General features: G+C 40.1%; 1 protein-coding gene and 1 long non-coding RNA gene across 5 annotated transcripts; one reads left to right on the top strand and one right to left on the bottom strand.

Annotated features, from left to right (window-relative positions):
* Positions 1-1,363: 1,363 nt before the first annotated feature.
* LOC136265059 (alpha-1,6-mannosylglycoprotein 6-beta-N-acetylglucosaminyltransferase A-like) lies at positions 1,364-20,785 on the bottom strand. Of its 4 annotated transcripts, none has more exons than XM_066059834.1 (22): positions 20,618-20,784; positions 18,623-19,022; positions 18,376-18,472; positions 16,258-16,308; positions 14,276-14,320; positions 13,786-13,855; positions 13,611-13,733; positions 8,105-8,172; positions 7,924-8,053; positions 7,733-7,877; positions 7,412-7,461; positions 7,271-7,353; positions 7,141-7,221; positions 6,792-6,975; positions 6,584-6,744; positions 6,362-6,420; positions 3,002-3,034; positions 2,643-2,713; positions 2,460-2,593; positions 2,184-2,225; positions 2,077-2,123; positions 1,364-1,600 (listed from the first exon to the last, which is right to left on the bottom strand). In XM_066059834.1, exons 1-22 carry the CDS (start codon positions 20,664-20,666, stop codon positions 1,420-1,422), a joined length of 2,304 nt encoding a protein of 767 aa, XP_065915906.1. In that variant the 5' UTR covers positions 20,667-20,784; the 3' UTR covers positions 1,364-1,419. The 4 variants fall into 4 exon arrangements, with proteins under 4 accessions (XP_065915906.1, XP_065915907.1, XP_065915908.1 ...); XM_066059835.1 differs by having other exon boundaries at positions 18,623-19,010; XM_066059836.1 differs by lacking the exon at positions 2,077-2,123 and having other exon boundaries at positions 20,618-20,785.
* On the top strand, positions 20,631-21,526 carry LOC136265060 (uncharacterized). Its single transcript, XR_010705364.1, has 2 exons — positions 20,631-21,014; positions 21,094-21,526. It is a non-coding gene; the product is annotated as an uncharacterized lncRNA (long non-coding RNA).
* The last annotated feature ends 12 nt before the right edge of the window (positions 21,527-21,538 follow it).

The following is a 21,538-nucleotide window of genomic DNA, read 5'->3' as shown; positions in this document are numbered from 1 at the left end:
CTACTGATGGATCTATGTAATTATTTGTAGCGATCGTTCGTCAGTTGATCGCTGTATTGTGCAGTTATTAAAATGCTGTATCATTGGTGGATAGCAAGGGATAACGACCGCGATCAAGAAGTTTGATCCGCAAAATATTGCCTTGATCACGTGATTTCATCTTTCCAAGGGTCTTGATTCTTGATCGTCAACCGTAAAGCTTAGTAAATCCTGAGCTTTCAAATGTGCTTGATCGCCACTTTTGTGGACGCCTTGATCGCTTGATTCACTGCACAAATATCCCTTGATTAAATTTTGATCCCGGCCGCAAGTGCATCAATTGGTGGTATGGAGGTGACTACCCCCTGGATAGTTCTTTAGGTAAGATGTCCACGTGTTTATATTTACTCCCACAACCCAGGGTATCCCTCACAGTATAAACAATTATCACATGTATGGATTAGCGCAAGTAAACATTGTGGTATCTCTCAGTCCACTGTTGTCAATTTGTGGTGGTGATCTATACAGTGTAGTATGATTTCCTACAGCATGGTTGTCTCTTGTGTAGTGTCACAATTATGCACCTATCAATGTTATCCCCCACCTCCCCCCTCCCGGGCGTAGTGGGGGGGAAATGGTGGGGATTTGACTTTTTGAAAAATCAAATTCTCCACCCACTGGGCAACAACTAGTGGTCAAATCTCCATGTAGTGTCGCTGGAATAAACTTTAGGAAACAGATCAATTCTCATAGCTCGCAAGCTAAAGCAAACGCCTAAAATTTCGAACGGTCAAATGCCCCACTAGTGGGGCAAAATTTCTGATCAAATCGGCGAAAATCCTCCACTAATCCCTTAGTAAGCCCAGGAGGGGGGGAGTGGGGCTTAACATTGATAGGTGCATTACTATATAGCCAGAAAGTTTGACTGGTGATTGGTGCTTCACTAAACCATAGATTATAATATATTCCCTACCCGTAGGGAATATATAACCTGACTAAACTAAAATCCACAAAATTGTCCAATACAACTTACAACTTTTTATTAGCTACTAGCAAAAAATTTTTCACCAAAATCTCGTCACAGTAAATTCACCAACATTTTCTCCCATCAAACTTTCCAGCTATACATTACTATTCTGGCTACTTTGCTTGTTGAGGTTTACTAGTTGATGTGTTTGTTGACCACTAACGTAACTACCAGCCATTCCAACTTTAGTTCTGACAACCTCATATCAGTCTGATCATCACAATTTCCAAGTCATCTGTTAGGAAGTGTTTGGATGGTGCTGTCTACCAAAATAAAGTCTTAACCATCTCAGAGGATACTTTTGGCAGAAACATGTAAAAGCTCTTAAATTGTTTACGTGTGATTTTTAATGTGTGATAAGTGTAAAATAAAATCTATAACTGATTAAAAACATTAGAATACAAAGATTACAGCTATAATTCAACAGGAAGGGCTACCTGACCCTTCCTATAGTGTCTACAAGGACACAGTCTCAAATATCCTTGATGTTGTCCACTACAACTTAACAGTCTGTTTATTTTAGTAGTAACACATGTCCCAGCAGAGTATCCATCACTAGCTGACTTGAGGAAGGCTGGGAACACACTCATGTACCTGACCAGGAAGGATGATATAATATACACACACATCACTACTGGAATATACTATAAGGCAAAAAAATACTTTTGTGGGATATTAAATTTTGTGGTTTTCGTGGGCAGTGTCTTGTACACAAAAAGTTAAATATTTTACAACTTATAGTTATACATTTGTAGTATGGAGTCACCTAGCCAAGGTATAAACTCAGGTATTAATTGTTACATACAGCTGCATACAAGTAAGCAGTGCAAACCAAATGAAAGTTTGTGAGTCAATAGTACAAGGGAAGGAAAGCACCTCTGTTTAGGCACCTTCAAAAGTTATGAATCATGAAAAATTTATTCCACAAAAATAACACAATTTGGTGACTCACGAAGGTTTCTTGCCTTACAGATATTCACATCACCATATACACTACACCACACCACACTACACTACACTAATGTACAGACACTATGTGCAAACACAATGATGGTCAAAATGTTACTAACTTTTTGGTTTCTTGAAATTCACTACAATGAAAGTTCTCTTTTAATGCCTGAAATATCAACAGGAATAAAGCTAGTTACAATAATACTGTTCTCAAATCAAGACACACCTTGAAAGTGTTTATAAGTGGAAAGTAGCTGTACTCACACATCTGTTGATATAAATATACACATTATATACCAGTGTTCTCTCTATGAATCACTAGTACACACACAAACATGTTACACAAATACACAGACACTACAGTACACATACATGTACAGACAGACATACTACAAGAGACAGACAGACACACAAATAGAATTATAGACAGTAGTACCAGACAGACATGCTACAACACACAAACAGACAGACGGACAGACACACTTCACACAGACAGACGGACCATATGGTGATCAGCACAAGCAGCTTTACAGGACTCGTCACTTCTACTCTGGATCACCTTCATTAGTGAAGGTTTAGGCCAAAATGAGCTACTACCAAATATGGCCACACTACACAATGTTAACTGACTGGACCCTAAGGAACATCCACACTAATAACAACAGTAGAAGATCACTGTACTCACAAGATGTACTATCTGACTGAATGTGTACATGTCTTGCCATAATCTCTACATCAGTCCAGGATAATGAGGAGCTGTGGGAAGAGTATTTGTGTAAATGTGATCAACACGTCAACATCACTCAACAACTTCAAACAACTAACAATGAATGTGATTTATCACACAGTAAAAGTTGAGGGTTGGCAATGAAACTCAAATCTCATAGGCAATTGAAAACATATTATCCAAAAAATTACCTAAAATTTTCATAAATTCACTCTTTGGATGCTAAGAAAATTAGTGATGAGACTTGCTGAGAACAATTTACATGACACAATTACACCCCAGTGTATGACAGTGGTGATGTCACAGATACTACTCACCCTCCTTCCAGCATCAGTCTATTAGTTCTGTTGCTAAAGAAAACAAATACACAAGCTAGTGCTGAGCAGTTGATATTTCATAGACAGTACAATATTGTTACCTGATAGTACGGTATAACTATATCATACAGTACGATAGTAACTGTATAGTAGGGACCACAAAGGAGTAGGCGTGGCCCACAAAATAATATCACCCAAAAATCAGCCTCAATTTTCCCTTACGACGATGAGGCAGTATTGGTGAGGAGGCAGTATTGGTGAGGTAAAACTAAGCCCAAACAAGCTTTCAGATCGACCCGAAACGCTTTCAACAAGTTGCTACGGAATTTTAAAATTTTTTTATTCAACGGAATTTTCTACTGACTGAGTAACTGACTGATGCCTTCAGACAAGCGTAACTCGATAACGGCTAAGGCTACGGGCTTGATTTTTTCACTGTTCGACGCCGCTTCAGCCCAACAGGTGCCTTTTGGCATACCGCAGTACGTACAATGCATTCTTCATGGACTTACCAGTGTCCTCCTTTGTGTCCCATTCATCTTTGCTGACAGGGAAAGGTGTCAATTTGGCGTGAGCACGTGATGGCTTCCCTTCAAAACGGAAACCGTCCGTATTTTTCATCGTGGCTATTTTGATATGCAGAGGTGCTTTTCAAACAGTTCTTGATTCGTACTGCTGTGTAATGGGTTGAACATAGCTGACAGTGAAGCGTAATGGATACTTCACTTTTCAGATGATAATTAATAAATATGATTGGGGCGCGCGGCATGATTTCTTTCTTTTGGTATGCGTGGATTGTAGAGGTGCTTTTCGAACAGTTCTTGATTCGAAATGCTGTGTAACGGGTTGAACATAGCTGACAACGAAGCGTAATGGATACTTCACTTTTCACATGATAATTGATATAGCTGGGGCGCGCGGTGCCTTTTCAGATGTGGTATGCGTGGGTTCACCAGTCATAATAAAATTATTTACAAAAAAGTTAACAAAGTACACGAAAAATTTTGGAATTTTCAACTAGAGTAGAGACCATAGCACATCGATAAAAAGTACTGAAACAAGTTGGAGTAGTCCATGATATTAAATCACAGTAAAACAATAAGAAGTGTTATATCCCTACTGTGTATTTCCGTTATGGTATCTTGAGCACAGTAGGGATATAACACTTCTTAAACCCCAGTGCGTGGGAGTATCAAAGCGCCGCGCTGGGTTATAACTACCATACAGCTAGACAGAGCGGCGCTGCTACTGTACGATATATTAGTTATCACCCAGTGATAACTAACTTATCACCCTGTTGCGGAGCCACTCAGTCTCTTTCGTGACATCATAATAACCGCGAATGGCATTGTTTACCAATGGAACAAAGAGCCAAATAAGGAAATATTGATACAAACACACCAATACAGCACTTAAAACTACCTAAATCTTACAAGAAAACTGTTAATCCTTTACACAATAACATTACAAGTTACCAATACGATAGTTTAACAAATGTCAAGAATAGTACGTGACAATTTTTGCTCCAACAATCACTCCCAACGGTCACTATGGTGAAGAACTAACTTCCTCTAGCTTCATCGTTCTATCTCGGACTATGGTAGCCACTTGTTGGTCTTTATTTTTCTCTTGCACACCACGCGACACCACTGTACCAACTTCTGACGAAGGCGAATCGTACCTGGAACCGCTGCTTCATAACACCGCCCTTCGCTACAGTTTGTAGGCAGTATGTAAGGTCTCTCTTGTGGCTACGAAGTAGAATCTCCACACAATTCGGACGAAATCTTGAGCACAGTGACAGGAACTCAAACCGGAACTTAATTTACTATCCGTAAACTTCTGCGCACTCCCGCGCACTGGGATATAAAACAGTTATATCCCGTATACTCGGATGATATCATTGTTATTACACTCGTCCTCGGCTCCGCCTCGGACTCATGTAATAACAATGATATCACCCTCGTACCGGGATATAACTATAACTTATTGTTTTACAGTGATTTAATATCATGGACTACCCCAACTTGTTTCGGTACTTTTTATCGATGTGCTATGGTCCCTACTCTAGTTGAAAATTCCAAATTTTTTCGTGTACTTGTTATCAGTATGACTTAGTTAGATGTCATTTTAGACCTCTACTACTAGATCAGGTACAATAGTAGTTCTAAACATTTTTACTCAAGACAGAAGGTGTTATTAGCAAGCTCATTGCAGCATATTATTGTACACCAGTCCATGTTCTTTCATATGTATACTTTTCATACAAATAGTGAAGCTTTAAAGACTGTTTCTTTTATTTCATGGTATTGCGGTGTCAAGACAGTATCAAAAACAGATACCATGCTTTAACTAAACACTCGGTATGTATATTTCACAACACTAACACAAGTAACATTTAAACACTTTCTCAACAATTACTCTAATAATACACTCATTACAAGTACCATGGAATTGTGTCACAGTCTACAATTACTATTATTGGCCAACAACAAGGATAAACTCCAGGTGTATCCATTCACTGGACTGGACTACTGGACTCATTTTTTTTGTTTATTTGTTTTCTTACGTTTTATCACCAAACTTAACTAAAAAGTGTCTTAGAAACTGATACCATTCATCACAAGACATAAAACTTGTACATTGATCACAAAAACTGCACAGTTTGTTATCAAAAATAATTAGCCTACTGCTAGCAATGTTTCAAGCACTGTTAACACTGTTAATGCATGTCTGTTTTCTCTAGCTTTCTTTTGTAAAATAGCACACATTTTACACCATGCAATTACATTATGTAACATAGAAATCACCTATGCTATAGCCTAAATGACTCTAACTTTGCCGGCTCTTTGGTTTATAATGTTTGTAAATAGCTACGAGTACGCAACTTTACATTTAAGTTTCCTAATGTGCACACCTTCAAACAGGAAGGTAAGGTTACACGTACTTGATAAAAAAATACAGTGAATGTAACAAGAGTTCAAATCAAAGTTGTACCATTACATAGCCCACCAAAACCATAACACTTTTCCAAACATACTTAATATAACATCTTTAAACAGGCATCTTACAGAGCTTCAGCATGGCACACTTGTGCTGTAAAGCCTTAATACATATAGGTTTTTGTGGTCAAAAAAATGTTTGAGCAAATTTTATGTGAGCCCAGTAGCCCAGTCCAGTAATCCAGTCTAGTAGTTCAGTCCAGTGAATGGATACACCTGATAAATTCCTTCAAATAGTGATACACTATTTGAGGTTGTATTACTATCATTTTAAACCAGCCTACTACTAGCTATCCTGTAACATTAACAGACAAGTTGTTACTAATTATAAAATTATACAACTGGTTGGTCTACTCACAATCCGTCTGAGTCTCTCAAGTACACCATCAGTGAATTGGTATTGACCAGCCCTTGACCCTGAAATATATCATCACTGGTTAAGTGTGTAGTGTAATGTGCGTGTGTGTGTGTGTGTGTGTGTGTGTGTGTGTGTGTGTGTGTGTGTGTAATGTGCGTGCGTGCGTGTGTGTGTGTGTGTGTGTGTGTGTGTGTGTGTGTTCATGCAGCCATTACTCCTCACCTTGATTTTAATGTTTATTTCTCTAATGAACTGTTCACTACCCAAATCAACTTCCCACCATGAAGTCTTAGCCTCCTCAGACTGATAACAAGTCTCCATCTTATCATCGATGGCTTTGTCAGGTGTGTGGTCTTGCTGATGACTGCTGGCCACACTGTTCACTATTAGAACAATGAAGAGTCCAATACAAGTACACACAGAGACACACCATTGTCATGTAGTAGACTTTCTCCTTTACAGAAGTCTTGATACAACAAGTAGGTACCAATCCTATCCATCAATCCTTGTTGGGTGAACTCATAAGGAACATACGGAGGGACATCCCCTTTCCTGATCACAGTATCAACCACCTTTCGTACTGCTGAAAGGTCCTCAGCATCCACAGTGTATACCTGCAGTGTGTGAAGTGAGCTAGGCTAACTGCTAGACTACTTCCCCAGTTAACATCAGGTCCCCATTAAAAATACAACTGAGTAAACTACTTCCCCAGTCAACACTACATGCCCAGAATACAGACTGGAACAATTTATTTGCTTACTAACTACACAACTACTCACATATGGTTCTTCCACAAAGTCTTCCAAATAAGGACTTTGTGACGTCAACATACGATTAGTTGGCTTATTCCTGAAAAATTTCTACAACACACAACACCATACACATGGTAAGTGTTCATCATGTCTGTACCTCATTTGATTTCCCACGAGGTGGTTTATACTTTGGCTGAATGAAGGGACAACCATTAGCCAGTGCCTCCAGTGCACCAGGCCCTGAGGGGATAATGATGATATCATTATTTACACACACAGTTTGTTATGGTAACCACACCTTCATAAGGAAAGCCTAGTCCAATGAACAGTTTGGATCCTTGTAGTAAACTGTAAGAGAGAAAACATGTCCCCCTAATATTCTGTACATACAATCCTGTACAATTGTACATCTGTAAAACATTACTACACACAACATAAAGCAAAGACTTCAGCTACTGTACACCCATCCAGTGAACCAGCACCAGAAACCTGTGTACCACTTGGATGTTAATAGTATGTACGCACACACACTACACCACATACACAAACAAACACACAACACAAACACACACACACACCACACACAGATACACTACACTACGCTGCTCATATACAGTACCTAGAGAGGGTGGAGTGATCTACTATCCCATGATTAACAATCTTAGTGTTAGGGATACGATTACTGTTAGTAGTGAAGGTAGAGTGTAGTTGTAGCTTCTCTGCAATTGCCTCAAGATACTTCTCCTTCCCCATAATGTAATTCTCTGTACACTGAACATGTCCACCATTAACACCTCACACATCTACTACCTTGCTTCCCATATATCAATGCTCTGTTCTCCTTCACTACATTTTGCTCTTGTACTGGCTTCTCCATGGCAAAGCCAAGGAAGGAGTTATCCGGTGTGTGTGGGTAGAGTGACCAGAACTGCTTCATATTCTACTCAACAACAAGTAGTGTACTCTTGTGTAACATTAGTGTATACTGTACCGTAAACTTCCATTGACTAAAGTATGGATTAGTATTTGGTGCCTTGTAGTCTGAAGTACTGAACACTTCTGTAATAGTGAAGTGATGAATAGTAACACCATCATGAACAACACTTATCTGACACATTTCAGTTAACTGAAAGTGACAAGGGAAAATTTGATGAAATCAAATGATCTACACATTTACAGTATCTTGTATCTTGGGTTTCTAGAAGTGACCTGGAAGGTCATTCATTTCAGCTGCACTTGAATGTTATATTACAGCACACAATTGCTCTATTAGAGTATCTCTAGGGAGTCTTTAAAAGTGGAATGGTCTTCATTCCTCCTAGCTCCCTTTCTGCTACACCATTGACTATTATACTGTATCACTATACAGGAGTCTCCAGCCACTGTTGTACTCCAGTTATCAGTTATCAAACAGTACAGTATGTCATAGCCCCAATAATGAATGGCACCACCAAATTGCCACCTCTAAAAACCACTCTAGAGACATCTTGATTTTTGGTCAGCCTGTCTGCCTGTCTGACCACAGTCATGGGGCTGAAGCATTGCATGACCACCATTTTAGCCACAATAACACTCACCAGTGGGCATGTGCGTTTTGGAATTCCGACGAGTGCTTGCCCTCAGAACCTTGCCTTCCTTTTATCTTCAATCAAGCTGGTCATCATGAGTTTCATGTAAGGAAACCACATCAAGGCATTACTTTTCCATTCTGTGTTTAGACACCAAAATTTAATTCATGTTATATACTTCAAGAAATACATGTATTACTGGTAGACATTTGGTAGACACCGCACAACAGAACCTTTTATTTATTTAAAGAATTTACAGTGTAAAAAGCAGTGTTTTACAAACTAATAACGGTAACATGATCTAGCTGTATTCAGACTATAGTATGGCTCATTTACAGGTTTACTAAATCACTTAGTCACCTGACATGCTCACTTAGTCACCTACACATGTTCACTTAGTAACCCGTCCTCAAGCAATTTTGTACATGATAAATAATTATAACATGAAAGACACAGTGCAGCACTTGATAATACTGTAATACTCTTTTTCTCCATGTTCTGCAAATAATTCTGGACAAATAGTAGACTAAGCGGTGTATCTACTGTAACTCTAGCCATTACTCTGGTTACCGGTTGAATAATTATTTTTGTGGGCACTGTAAGGACTTCAGGAAAAAACCGTTCAGTTGTTCTGCATTGCTCTTTCACCCCACACTCATGCTCTGGCTATAAAGGTACGTACTTTAAAGCATAGTTAGACAACGTGACCAATGGGAACTAAGCAATTTAGTAACCCCTCAGGCCCTTAGTAGCGTCCTTGCTGAACTCGGGATGCTACAGCCTCGGGCTATAGAAATTACTAAATCGCTTAGTTCCCTTGGTCTTGGTGTCTAACTATTATATATAGCAACTGATCAATGATTACAAGTGTGACTTTTCTATATATTAAAAAGTTAATTTATTTGTTACAACATACTATACATCTGTGACTGTTCTACTAGTGCTGTATTAGAGTACCTCTAGTGCTGTATTAGAGTACCTCTAGTGTTGTATTAGAGTAACTCTAGTGCTGTATTAGAGTACCTCTAGTGTTGTATTAGAGTAACTCTAGTGCTGTATTAGAGTACCTCTAGTGCTGTATTAGAGTACCTCTAGTGTTGTATTAGAGTAACTCTAGTGCTGTATTAGAGTACCTCTAGTGCTGTATTAGAGTACCTCTAGTGCTGTATTAGAGTACCTCTAGTGCTGTATTAGAGTACCTCTAGTGCTGTATTAGAGTACCTCTAGTGCTGTATTAGAGTACCTCTAGTGCTGTATTAGAGTACCTCTAGTGTTGTATTAGAGTAACTCTAGTGCTGTATTAGAGTACCTCTAGTGCTGTATTAGAGTACCTCTAGCGCTGTATTAGAGTACCTCTAGTGCTGTATTAGAGTACCTCTAGTGCTGTATTAGAGTACCTCTAGTGCTGTATTAGAGTACCTCTAGTGTTGTATTAGAGTAACTCTAGTGCTGTATTAGAGTACCTCTAGTGCTGTATTAGAGTACCTCTAGCGCTGTATTAGAGTACCTCTAGTGCTGTATTAGAGTACCTCTAGTGCTGTATTAGAGTACCTCTAGTGCTGTATTAGAGTACCTCTAGTGCTGTATTAGAGTACCTCTAGTGCTGTATTAGAGTACCTCTAGTGTTGTATTAGAGTACCTCTAGTGCTGTATTAGAGTACCTCTAGTGCTGTATTAGAGTACCTCTAGTGCTGTATTAGAGTACCTCTAGTGCTGTATTAGAGTACCTCTAGTGCTGTATTAGAGTACCTCTAGTGTTGTATTAGAGTACCTCTAGTGCTGTATTAGAGTACCTCTAGTGTTGTATTAGAGTACCTCTAGTGCTGTATTAGAGTACCTCTAGTGCTGTATTAGAGTACCTCTAGTGCTGTATTAGAGTACCTCTAGTGCTGTATTAGAGTACCTCTAGTGTTGTATTAGAGTACCTCTAGTGCTGTATTAGAGTACCTCTAGTGTTGTATTAGAGTAACTCTAGTGCTGTATTAGAGTACCTCTAGTGCTGTATTAGAGTACCTCTAGTGTTGTATTAGAGTACCTCTAGTGCTGTATTAGAGTACCTCTAGTGTTGTATTAGAGTAACTCTAGTGCTGTATTAGAGTACCTCTAGTGCTGTATTAGAGTACCTCTAGTCAGCTTTTTCATATTGTCACTGCTAACTTATGAATACAGCTAGACCAATATTAACGGGGTGTGTTACCGTGAACCGTGATTGAGTATAAACAGATTGTTAACAGGTGCAATCTCGGTGCTCGATTGTTATTAATCAATCAAGATCGTGTTAGTATACAGACTTGAACCTATCGTGAAGTTATAAGTATCCGCCAAGTGTAAACGCTTGCAGCATCAAAATATGCTGTTCAAGGAAAGTGTTGATAAAGAAAATTAATGCCTCAATATGGTTTCATTGCAAGAAGAACGAATACCAGAAGATAAAAGGAAAGACAAGGTGTAGAAGGCACACACTCATCAGAACCCCAAAAGGCACATGCCACTAGTGAGTTTGTTGTTGTGGCATAAAAATAATGGTGGTCATGCATTGCTTCGTTTGGCCTCCACCCTTGCGACTGTGGTCAGGCAGGCAGGCAGGCAGGCAGGCAGGCAGGCAGGCAGGCAGGCAGGCAGGCAGGCAGGCAGGCAGGCAGGCAGGCAGGCAGGCAGGCAGGCAGGCAGGCAGGCAGGCAGGCAGGCAGGCAGGCAGGCAGGCAGGCAGGCAGGCAGGCAGGCAGGCAGGCAGGCAGGCAGGCAGGCAGGCACAAATTTTTTTTGAATGAATGATGGTATTATAACACAGTTCTGTCCCTACTTGGACACTGAACAAAATGATTGTAATAACATGCCATGTAGAGAATTTTCCACAGAACTATTTCATTGTTCATATCACTTGTTCCACTACTGTTTACAGTGGCGGATCCAGATGGGTTTCTGGGGTTTCGACAGAAACCCCCTTTTAAATTTAGCTCAATGGCAGTATAAATACATAAACATTGTTGCACTGACAATTTGTCATAGCAAACAACTATATACCACTGTGTTTCAGTAGCATGCATGCAGTTGCACTCAACTAACACCATTTATAGCTATTAAACCCTCAGCAACACTTCACTTTCATCTCCCACTGCATTAAAAACGATCGAGATACTCTAATAGAGCAGTCATGTAACTAATCTAATAGAGCAATCAAAGCTACAGCTTGTAGTCACCATATTTGCCCTATATTTAGCTATAGTATTTTCAATTTAAAGCATTGGATTTATTGTAATTGGTAACTAAAAATAGCCTAAATCCGATCTCAGAACTTCTAAAATCTTAAAATTTTCCAGAGAAATGTCATCAGATGTCTTATTCAGCTATACCAACTTTCAGAAACCCCCTTTTAAAAATCCTAGATCCGCCACTAGTTTATCACTTGGATGCTACAGCATGTACTTCATTTTTAATTTAATAACTTATATTAAATACACTATTCTTTAATAGATCCTATGCTTCTATTTGGTGTAACAGTCCAATAGTAATACTGCACCATATTCCTATTATTAAACTAACCCAAATCTGTGAAGCAGAAATCAAACTTGGCATAGTCTAGATGTTTTACATATTACAAATACACAAAAAATTGGAATTTTCAACTAGAGTAGGGACCATAGCACATCGATAAAAAGTACTGAAACAAGCTGGAGTAGTGCATGATATTAAATCCAATTATCATCTGAAAAGTGAAGTACATCCCAGGGGCGGAGACAGCTATCAAAAAGTGGGGGGGCTCCAGGGGCAGATCTATAGGATTTTGCTAAGGGGGTGGGGGAACACTGGTAGAAATGACTTCACAGTGTGCGGGACACACTTGGCGAAGTGTGAATCATGAGTTGTCTAGGGGGTCTGGGGGCATGCCCACATCCCCCCAAGGAAATTTAGAGAAATTAGTACTCTGAGATTGAATTTGGTGGCAAGTTTTCACTCACTCTAGCTGTCTTAGATGTTCCATCTTTTACCCATCCATACTCTGTGAAAGATGTTTGCTTTTTCGCCATACCATCTGCAGAGAAACTATGATGTCACGTGATGCAAAGGGCACTTGATTATACTTTAATGGAAGTTTTGGTCAAGCAAGTCGATGTGTCATGGATTAGGCATAGTTTAAACATAAGTTCAGCTATAATTTTGGTCTTTGTAATGTCACTTTTGCTGTTCATAACACATGTGTATTGTGAGATATGGGGGGGGGGCTAAGCCCTCCTGATGTCAAAGTGAGGGGGGGGCTTGAGCCCTGCCCCCCTGTATCTTCATTCCTGTATCCATTATGCTTTGTTGTCGGCTATGTTAGACCTGTTACACAGCATTACGAATCGAGAACTATTAGAAAAGCATCTCTGCAATCAAAGTAGCCACTATGAAAAATAAGGATGATATCCGTTATGAAAGGAAGCCATTACGTGCTACCGCCAAATCGACACCTTTTGCTGAAAGCAAAGATGAATGGGACACCAAGGAGGACACTAGTAAGTCCATGAAGAGTACATTGTACGTACTGCGGTATGCCAAAAGGCACCTCTTGGGCCGAAGCAACGTCAAACAGTGAAAAAATCAAGTCTGCAACCTTAGCCGTTATCAAGTTATGCTTGTCTGAAGGCATCAATCAGTCAGTTACTCAGTCAGTAGAAAATTCTGTTAATTAATTATATTTTAAAAATCCGTAGCAACTTGTTTAAGACATTTCAGGTTGATCTGAAGGCTTGTTTGGGTTTAGTTTTACTTAACCAATACTGCCTCACCATCGTCTGGGAAAAACGAGGCTGGTTTTTGGGTGATGCATTTTCATGCACCATGCCTACTCCTTTGTGGTCCCTACTATACAGTACTATCATACTGTATGATATATCCTCAAAAATTACTACATTCAGATAACTGATGCTCCATGATACTATTGCTAACCTGATGCTTCTGAGCCAAAAGTGTCTAACACTCTGACACTACACTGGTATCTGTTGAAGAGACCAGTCTGCTTTAAGCCTTCCAGACCGAGATAGTCAGAGAAGATGATGTCAAATTTTGGACCTGTTTGTGAGGAGAATGACTTGTACAAATAGAATAATGACTAAGCTCATACCATGGGCAGCTTCTTGTAACATTGTAGGAGTTGTTACTATGGTGATCTTGTGACCAAGCATGAACAGTGACTACACAAAATAACATTATAATAGCGTGTGTTGCGTGTGTGTGTATTGCATGTGTGTGTGTGTGTGTGTTGTGTGTGTGTGTGTGTGTGTGTGTGTGTGTGTGTGTGTGTGTGTGTGCACTGTCAACTTCCTCTTGGTGGGCCTACAGTAACACACCACTTGCTGGTGGTTTGGTTACAGTAGCTTCTCTGTCCCTGACTACATGGCAAAGGGCCAGGAGTGTCTTTGGTTGTCCTTGCAAGCCAATACCCTACACATACTGTATACTACAGCACAATATACACACACAGTACACACACTACACACTTGTACCAGACACAATGCGCACGCACACACAAACATACAACACTCACACACACACACGCACACACACAAACACACAAACATACAACACACACACTCACACATTATTTCACTAACCACAATCAAATCAGTCCACTGCACCAGTTCCCCAAGAGGTCCACCCTGTGTGTGTTGAATAATAACATTACAACTGGCTGGCATTGACTACACTTGACTCTGTGTTACTTACAGACATGTACACAAGTGTGTGTGTAGTGTAGTGTAGTGTAGTGTAGTGTAGTGTGTGTGTGTGCGTGTGCAGTATGTGTGTGTTGTGTGTGTGCGTAGTGTGTGTGGTGTGTGTGTAGTGTAGTGTAGTGTGTGCAGTGTGTGTGTGTGTGTGTGTGTGCGTGTGTGTGTGTGTGTGTGTGTGTGTGTGTGTGTGTGTGTGTGTGCGTGATGTGTGTGTGTGTGTAGTGTGTGTGTGGTGTGTGTGTAGTGTAGTGTGTGTGTGTGTGTGTGTGCAGTATGTGTGTGTGCGTAGTGTGTGTGGTGTGTGTGTAGAGTAGTGTGTATGTGTGTGTGTGCGTGTGCAGTATGTGTGTGTGCATAGTGTGTGTGTGTGCGTAGTGTGTGTGTGTGTGTAGTGTAGTGTAGTGTGTGCAGTGTGTGTGTGTGCGTGTGTGTGTGTGTGCGTGTGCAGTATGTGTGTGTAGTGTGTGTGCGTGTGCAGTGTGTGCAGTGTGTGTGTGTGTGTGTGTGTGTGTGTGTGTGTGTGTGTGTGTGTGTGTGTGTAGTGTGTGTGTGTCTGTGTGTCTGTGTAGTGTGTAGTGTGTGTCTGTGTAGTGTGTGTGTGTAGTGTGTGTGTGTGTGTGTGTAGTGTGTGTAGTGTGTGCGTGTGTGTGTGTGTAGTGTAGTGTAGTGTAGTATGTGCAGTGTGTGTGTGTGTGTGTGTGTGTAGTGTGTGTGTGTGTGTGTAGTGTGTGTGTGTGTGTGTGTGTAGTGTGTGTAGTGTGTGTGTGTGTGTTTGTGTGGTTTGTGTGTGTGTGTGGTGTGTGTGTGTGTAGTGTGGTATGTGTGTCTGTGTATGTGCACAGTATTACATACAAATGAATAAAATATCAAGAATTCCATCCATGAGTTATCAAATGTCTTTGAGGATTCAGCTCAACATGTACTCCTTGAGGCAAATGTCTCAGTTGCCTCAATCGTACTAGCTATGATACTAGAATGTCCTACTGTAGTAAATTTCTGTGTGAAACTTGTAATTCAACCGACACCAGTATTTTCTAGTACAGGAAAACAATATCGGAGAATTGGAGACAACCAATGTCCCAATGTCCACCAACATGCAGTCCACAACTGAGTAAACTGAACTTCATGCAAAAAATCACTAAACTACTAAATGTGAGCAAAAGCCTAGCTAGTTTGCACAACTTCCAAGTTTTCAAAAAAAAATTCTCAGCATTATCTGCAGTGTCCAAGGAATGAATTACCATAGCTTTGGCCTTCTGTGCTAGACAGTGGATGATAATGATCTTGTTTACATTTACCGCATCGCAAAAACAATGCACGTGACACACACACTGTTTGGGCTATAGAAATGAAACAAATTCTCCCACTCTCAGTGAACAGGTGAATAAGATGGTGTATAGTTTTAGTTGATTTGAGTCTTACTCCTCTGAGTAATGGCCTGATAAAAACTTGTGTCATATGTTTTCCTTATAGCATGGATAATTTTTACGAATTTATTTTTTACATTACTTTTTTCTCAAAACGCATGTTAGTGTGAACAAGTCCAGTGAGACAGTCAGGGTGCACAGGACAAGACTTGAAAATTTTAATCAGTAAAGTCCTTATTTCCAACAAACATTAGTAACCATGGTTATAACAGAGTTTGTTACTACAAATTCAGAAAATAAATAATTTTACACCGTACACACTATCTCAGTACTCACAACATAACATACAATAATTCAATATTACAAACTGTTTGAATGTTTGTTTGTTAATTTATAGAACCTTCAAATGTGTAAAATGACATCATACACAAATCAGACAATCAGACTACATCACAACACTATACAGTGTGTATGTCACACTGTTAGCTCATTACTCACCTTAAATGCATTTTCAGCAAACAAACAGTTCATACAATACCTGTCAATTACCTACAGAAAAAACAAGTTGATATTATATTATGTAAAACCAGCGGCACATGCTAACTAAATTGGTAATTAATCAACCATGTATATAATTTAGTTTATATTCATGCAATTGCTATTAATAATTCAGCTGGATAATGAGATTTTTAAATACGTACTGTAATTTAGTGCATTTCCTAATTCATGAATTATATTGTAATTTGGTAATTATGTTACTATGCACAGCAAAGTAAGCGTAATTCTAACAAACCACTTTAAACTATTCACAGAAGTATCTTCTCAACTGTTTTCCATGCATATTGTTTAGGGAAAGTCTCAAGGCTGCCCTTCGTGTAAGTAGGGGACATGCCCCCTTTCTCTTAGAAGGAATCCATTATTTCTGGTAGCCTACAAAGCCAGATTCAGTTGTATTACACTCATATAGTGAAAGGCTTTCATAACATTTTTAGGAACTCACTTCACCTGTTCTTCAAGCTAAACTGCCTCAAAGCAAAAGCTCACCTACTGAGAAGCTTGAGAAGTTGCCTTCTTTCCTCACATACTGTACAGGGGAGCACAAGCCACTTTGCTCACATGGGTGCGGAAAGTCAAACAAATATACAAACATAAATTCACAAGTCTAAGGAAAAATTAGGAATTTTAAGTTCAATTAGGGATCATAGAAAATAAAAGTAGGGAAACAAGGGGTCTGCAGATATGCTAGTAAACATTTAATCCCCAATTCAGTCTATACCCAAGACCAAGACTGAATTAGGGATTAAACGTTCACTAGTACATCTGCAGGTGTAGGTGACCTCCCTTGTTTCCCTACTTTTTCTTTTCTATAATCCCTAAAATTCCTAATTTTCCCTTAAATTTGTTTGTTTACCTATTTGTAACATTGTGAACCACACATACCACATCAAAAGCAAGGATGGCACCAGAATTAATGTTTTCATGTTTTCGTATGAACATGCGCCCCAGCTATCAAATACTGCTTCAAAAGTGCAGTGGCCATTACGCTTCGCTTTTAGCTATGTTCAGCCCATTACACAGCACTACAGACAAAAAACAGTAGAAGTGCCTCTGCAACAATCCAGTTGCCACAAAAATACGACGTTTCGTACGCCCTAACTATCAATTACTGCCTTGAAAGTGCAGCAGCCATTACGTTTCACTTTCCAGCTATGTTCAGCCCGTTACACAGCATTACAAACAAAGAACAGTGTTAGAATCATCTCTGCAATCAATCCAGTCACCACAGAAAATACAGATGATTCCCGTTTACAAACGTACTGTAGGGAAGCCATGCATTGTGCTACCGTGAATTGACACTTTCGGCTGTCAGCAAAAAGAAACAGGACAGAAAGGAGGACAAATGATGTGTGCATTGTACGTACTGTAGTATGCCAAGAGGCATGTCTCGGGATGAAACGACCTCAAACAGTGAAAAAATCAAGCCCATACATATAGCCTTAGCCGTTATCGACTTACGCTTGCCTGAAGACATCAGGCAGTTAGTCAGTAGAAGATTACATTGAATATATATATTTTTAAATCCTAACAATTTATTGGAAGCCTTTAGTATCGTACTGAAGGGACTTTTGGGTTTGGCTATACCTGCCAAGGTGCCAGGATGGAGTTGTGAAGCTGGTTTTTGGGTGAATTTTAGGCTAGGAAAACCAAAATCTCCATGATCCCTAAGATATAGTACTACCATACTTATGATACACACACATACACGTTTTTTTGGGGGGGGGAGGGGGGAACAATTTCAGTAAACAGGGGCATACCTACAGTCAGCCTTGGCAGCTGTGGGCATGCATCTGCTTTAAATCAAGCCCAAAAGAGTCCTCAGAGTGGCCAAAATGCTTCCACTAAGTTGCTACAGAAGATTTATTTAACAGAATTTTCTGCTAACCACCTGCTCGTCACCCACAACACTGGTGTTTAATGACAAACTCTCTCTTCCAACAAATATGCGCATGTACACACACTACACACACACACACACACACACGCACGCACACACACACACACGCACACACACACTACACATACACACTACACACACAAACAATATTGACAACTTACTAATCCTGGTACAAGAAGAATCGTTTTCTTCTTGAGGAATAAGAATGGTCTGTAGTGAGACAAGTTGTGAGCTGCACTCTCCCATGAGTCGGCCATTCTGATTGGGTAAAAATATGATAACACACAATAGCTGTGTGTGTGTGTGTGTTTGTGTGTACATGTGTGTGTGATGCTGTGGTTTTATTGTGACACAATATACACACACGCATGCAAGCACACGCACACACTGTCACACACACAATCTTACGCCATCATTCGATTTCTGATCCATTTCAACTTTATTCCCTGACTGACTATCATATGTGAATCATACAAGTTCTTCATATTCTCAACTGTAACATGTGAAGTAGTCACTGTACTAGTAGTAGCTTTACTAGTAGTACTAGTAGTAGTGGTAGAGGTCTTGCTACTATCAGAGGTAGTAGTAGTAGTTCTAGTAGTATCCTTGTTAACAGTATTAGATGGAGTAGTAGCTGGTGTGTTCTGTGATGATTGTAGTATTAACTGTTTAGGAGGTGGTGACATCTTTAAGATTAATGGTAGCTGGTCATGATCCTCTACTAGTAATTGTCCTCTTCTCAATGGTAGTAATTGACTACGCAATCGGTCAAGACTAAAATACCAGACCACCAACCCTAAAGAAATAACTATAATCACGAGTTCATAATACACATATATGTTGAGGAAAGTATCCTAGAATGCTATCATTCTAGGTCCTAAATAAGCAAATGAGACCTCATTACAATGGATAGTAATGTACATTTGTACTTGTGTAGTAAGTGGAATTGATCAATGGGTCAAGGAAGAAATTCAGAAGTCAAAATCAGTCTTGACCAACATCATTATACAGTGGTTAACTAGGTGCGGCTAGTCCGATGACCCTACCGTTGGATGATCGGATGGCCCTGTCGCCAGATCTGCCTGTCGCTAAATGATTCTACCTCGTGTGGGATAATGGGTGTGCCAGGGTGAAATTTCCGAACCTTCGGGAACCTTCCTGTAGTTCCTTTCTGGATCACGTGACGACTCACGTGATCCCGAGGATGATTCGGTCACGTGTACCCTCCATTACTTTAACCAAGCTCATGTGGTACAATCAGCCCATACTGGAGGATTAAACTGCACCCTTGGACCCATGTCACATTGACCATATAAAGGCCAATGGAGAAAGGATATACAAAGAGGGGGGGAGGGTGGGGAAGGCAGCTCGCTTGCTCACTCTAGCGTAGTTAGCTTGCGGAACGTTCCTAAGCGACAGGCCGGCGGGAGCCTCGTTGATTTAAATATCCCGCCCACTCAGCAAGCTCACGAGACCTCGCACCGGCATGACTGAAATGACGGATGCTTCGTACTATCGTAACGTCGCGTGTAGTGAAGCCTACCGATGCCCATGAATGAGGTGAGGAGCGGCCTTCTAGTTAACCCTGTTTAACCTGCGGTTAAACCTGTATTATTATAGAGACCCTTTGATCAATGTCAATTCTGAAACTTCTCAAGGGGGTGTCATGTAGGTACGCACTGTAGGTAGATTTGCAACTATGGTCAAAGTCTTGACCCGCTAAGTTTCACTGTGACCGTTGACTAAGAGCTTTGACCTATGACTTCGCGACAATATTTCAGCAATTGTGGGTTGGAAATTTTTTCAATTGACCATAGACTTGGCATAAATTTGGGGGTCTTGACCCTTGACTGAGTTTGACCACGGTCACAGATCTACCTACAGTGAGTGCCTGTGTGTCACCCCCTTGCTTCTTGTGTGTACAATTAGCCAGTAACCAGTGGCGACACAACCACCAGTAACTAATCACATTATCAATGGGGCAATGTGAATGATAACATCAAAGATGTATATACGCACATCACAGGAACTCAGGGTTACCAACTGGAACCCTGGCAAAGGCATAAAGTTTTTAAGCGATTGGCAAAAATAAATTGTGACCTGGCCTGCGAAAACAGGGCATGTGGGCACAAACTACATCCCATCACACAACAGGTCATATCTCAGTCCTGGAAGAAAATATTGCCATTCTGTAACTTGCACCATAACGCCAATTAAATGCTTAATGTAAGCTGCAAATTGCATTGCCATAGTGTAATGGTATAAAAAGTTATGAGTGATGGAAGTTTGAAAAGGTAGGCAAAAATCATGTGCCCACATGCCCTATTTTTGCAGGCTCAGTCACAATTATCCATATCATATCCCCAGTACACCAAAACACAGGCAGCTACAGTGATAACATACCGACTAGTGATGACATAGACAGGATCACGAAACATCTCTTGTAGTTCATTCTGTTAAAGCACGGAAGGATGGGGGTAAGGGTCTCCACCCTATGTCTCCACGAAGCAGATAAAAAAACACGAGGGCCTCGCTAGTCAGCGCATTCTGGTGAGCGCTAGGGCTTAATTGCTACATTCAGTTACCACTAGAAAGTCGGATGTGACGTAATAATGGACGAATACACAACCTAGGTCATATGATGTTGTTAGAGGTTGTTTACAGTTATCATGCAGTTATTGAGCTGTCCAGTGATCAACATGTGTAGGTAAACAATTGTATTAACTAGCTATTGTGTTGTCTTCACTAACTATAGTGACCTCCAAACCTGACATGGACAGGTCAACGGTCACCGATCAAGGTAGAGTGGACACATTATTGTGTGCTCCATTTTATGTGTTGTTGATAGTAGTCACCATAATAATATTATTGTCCAGCAGGGTGAGACAGCTTAGAATATAAAAAAAAGCTGTTGATGAGGATGCTTGGCCACCAAACCAACCAAAGGACTTACTAATTTGTCAGCACAAGCAGCTGTACTTCAGTTGGCTGATCCCAAGCATTACCTATACGACAGCCATGAGAGAAGCAATTGATAACAGTCACTACAAGAGAGTGATGATGCACATCTTAGTTGAGAGGTTACTTGAAATTGGTAAATCTTTGAAATTGCTTACAACTGGAAGAAGTTTTATCAGCTAAATTCTCCATACTGGGGACACACAGGGTTACAAGTGCACATGACACATGGACAAACAATTTTATTGATGATATAAAGAACACATACAAAACAACGTACCAAATTACCAAATATGGATAATCTAATAGAGTTCTACAATAAAACACAATAACTTCTCATTTAAACAGTTATGGTGTGATGTCTAG

The sequence above is a fragment of the Dysidea avara genome, chromosome 8 (assembly GCF_963678975.1).
Source record: "Dysidea avara chromosome 8, odDysAvar1.4, whole genome shotgun sequence".
In the NCBI taxonomy this organism is placed as follows: Eukaryota; Metazoa; Porifera; class Demospongiae; order Dictyoceratida; family Dysideidae; genus Dysidea; species Dysidea avara.
The sequence above is the reverse complement of the archived record's forward strand: the minus strand, read 5'-3'. Positions and strand labels throughout refer to the sequence as shown.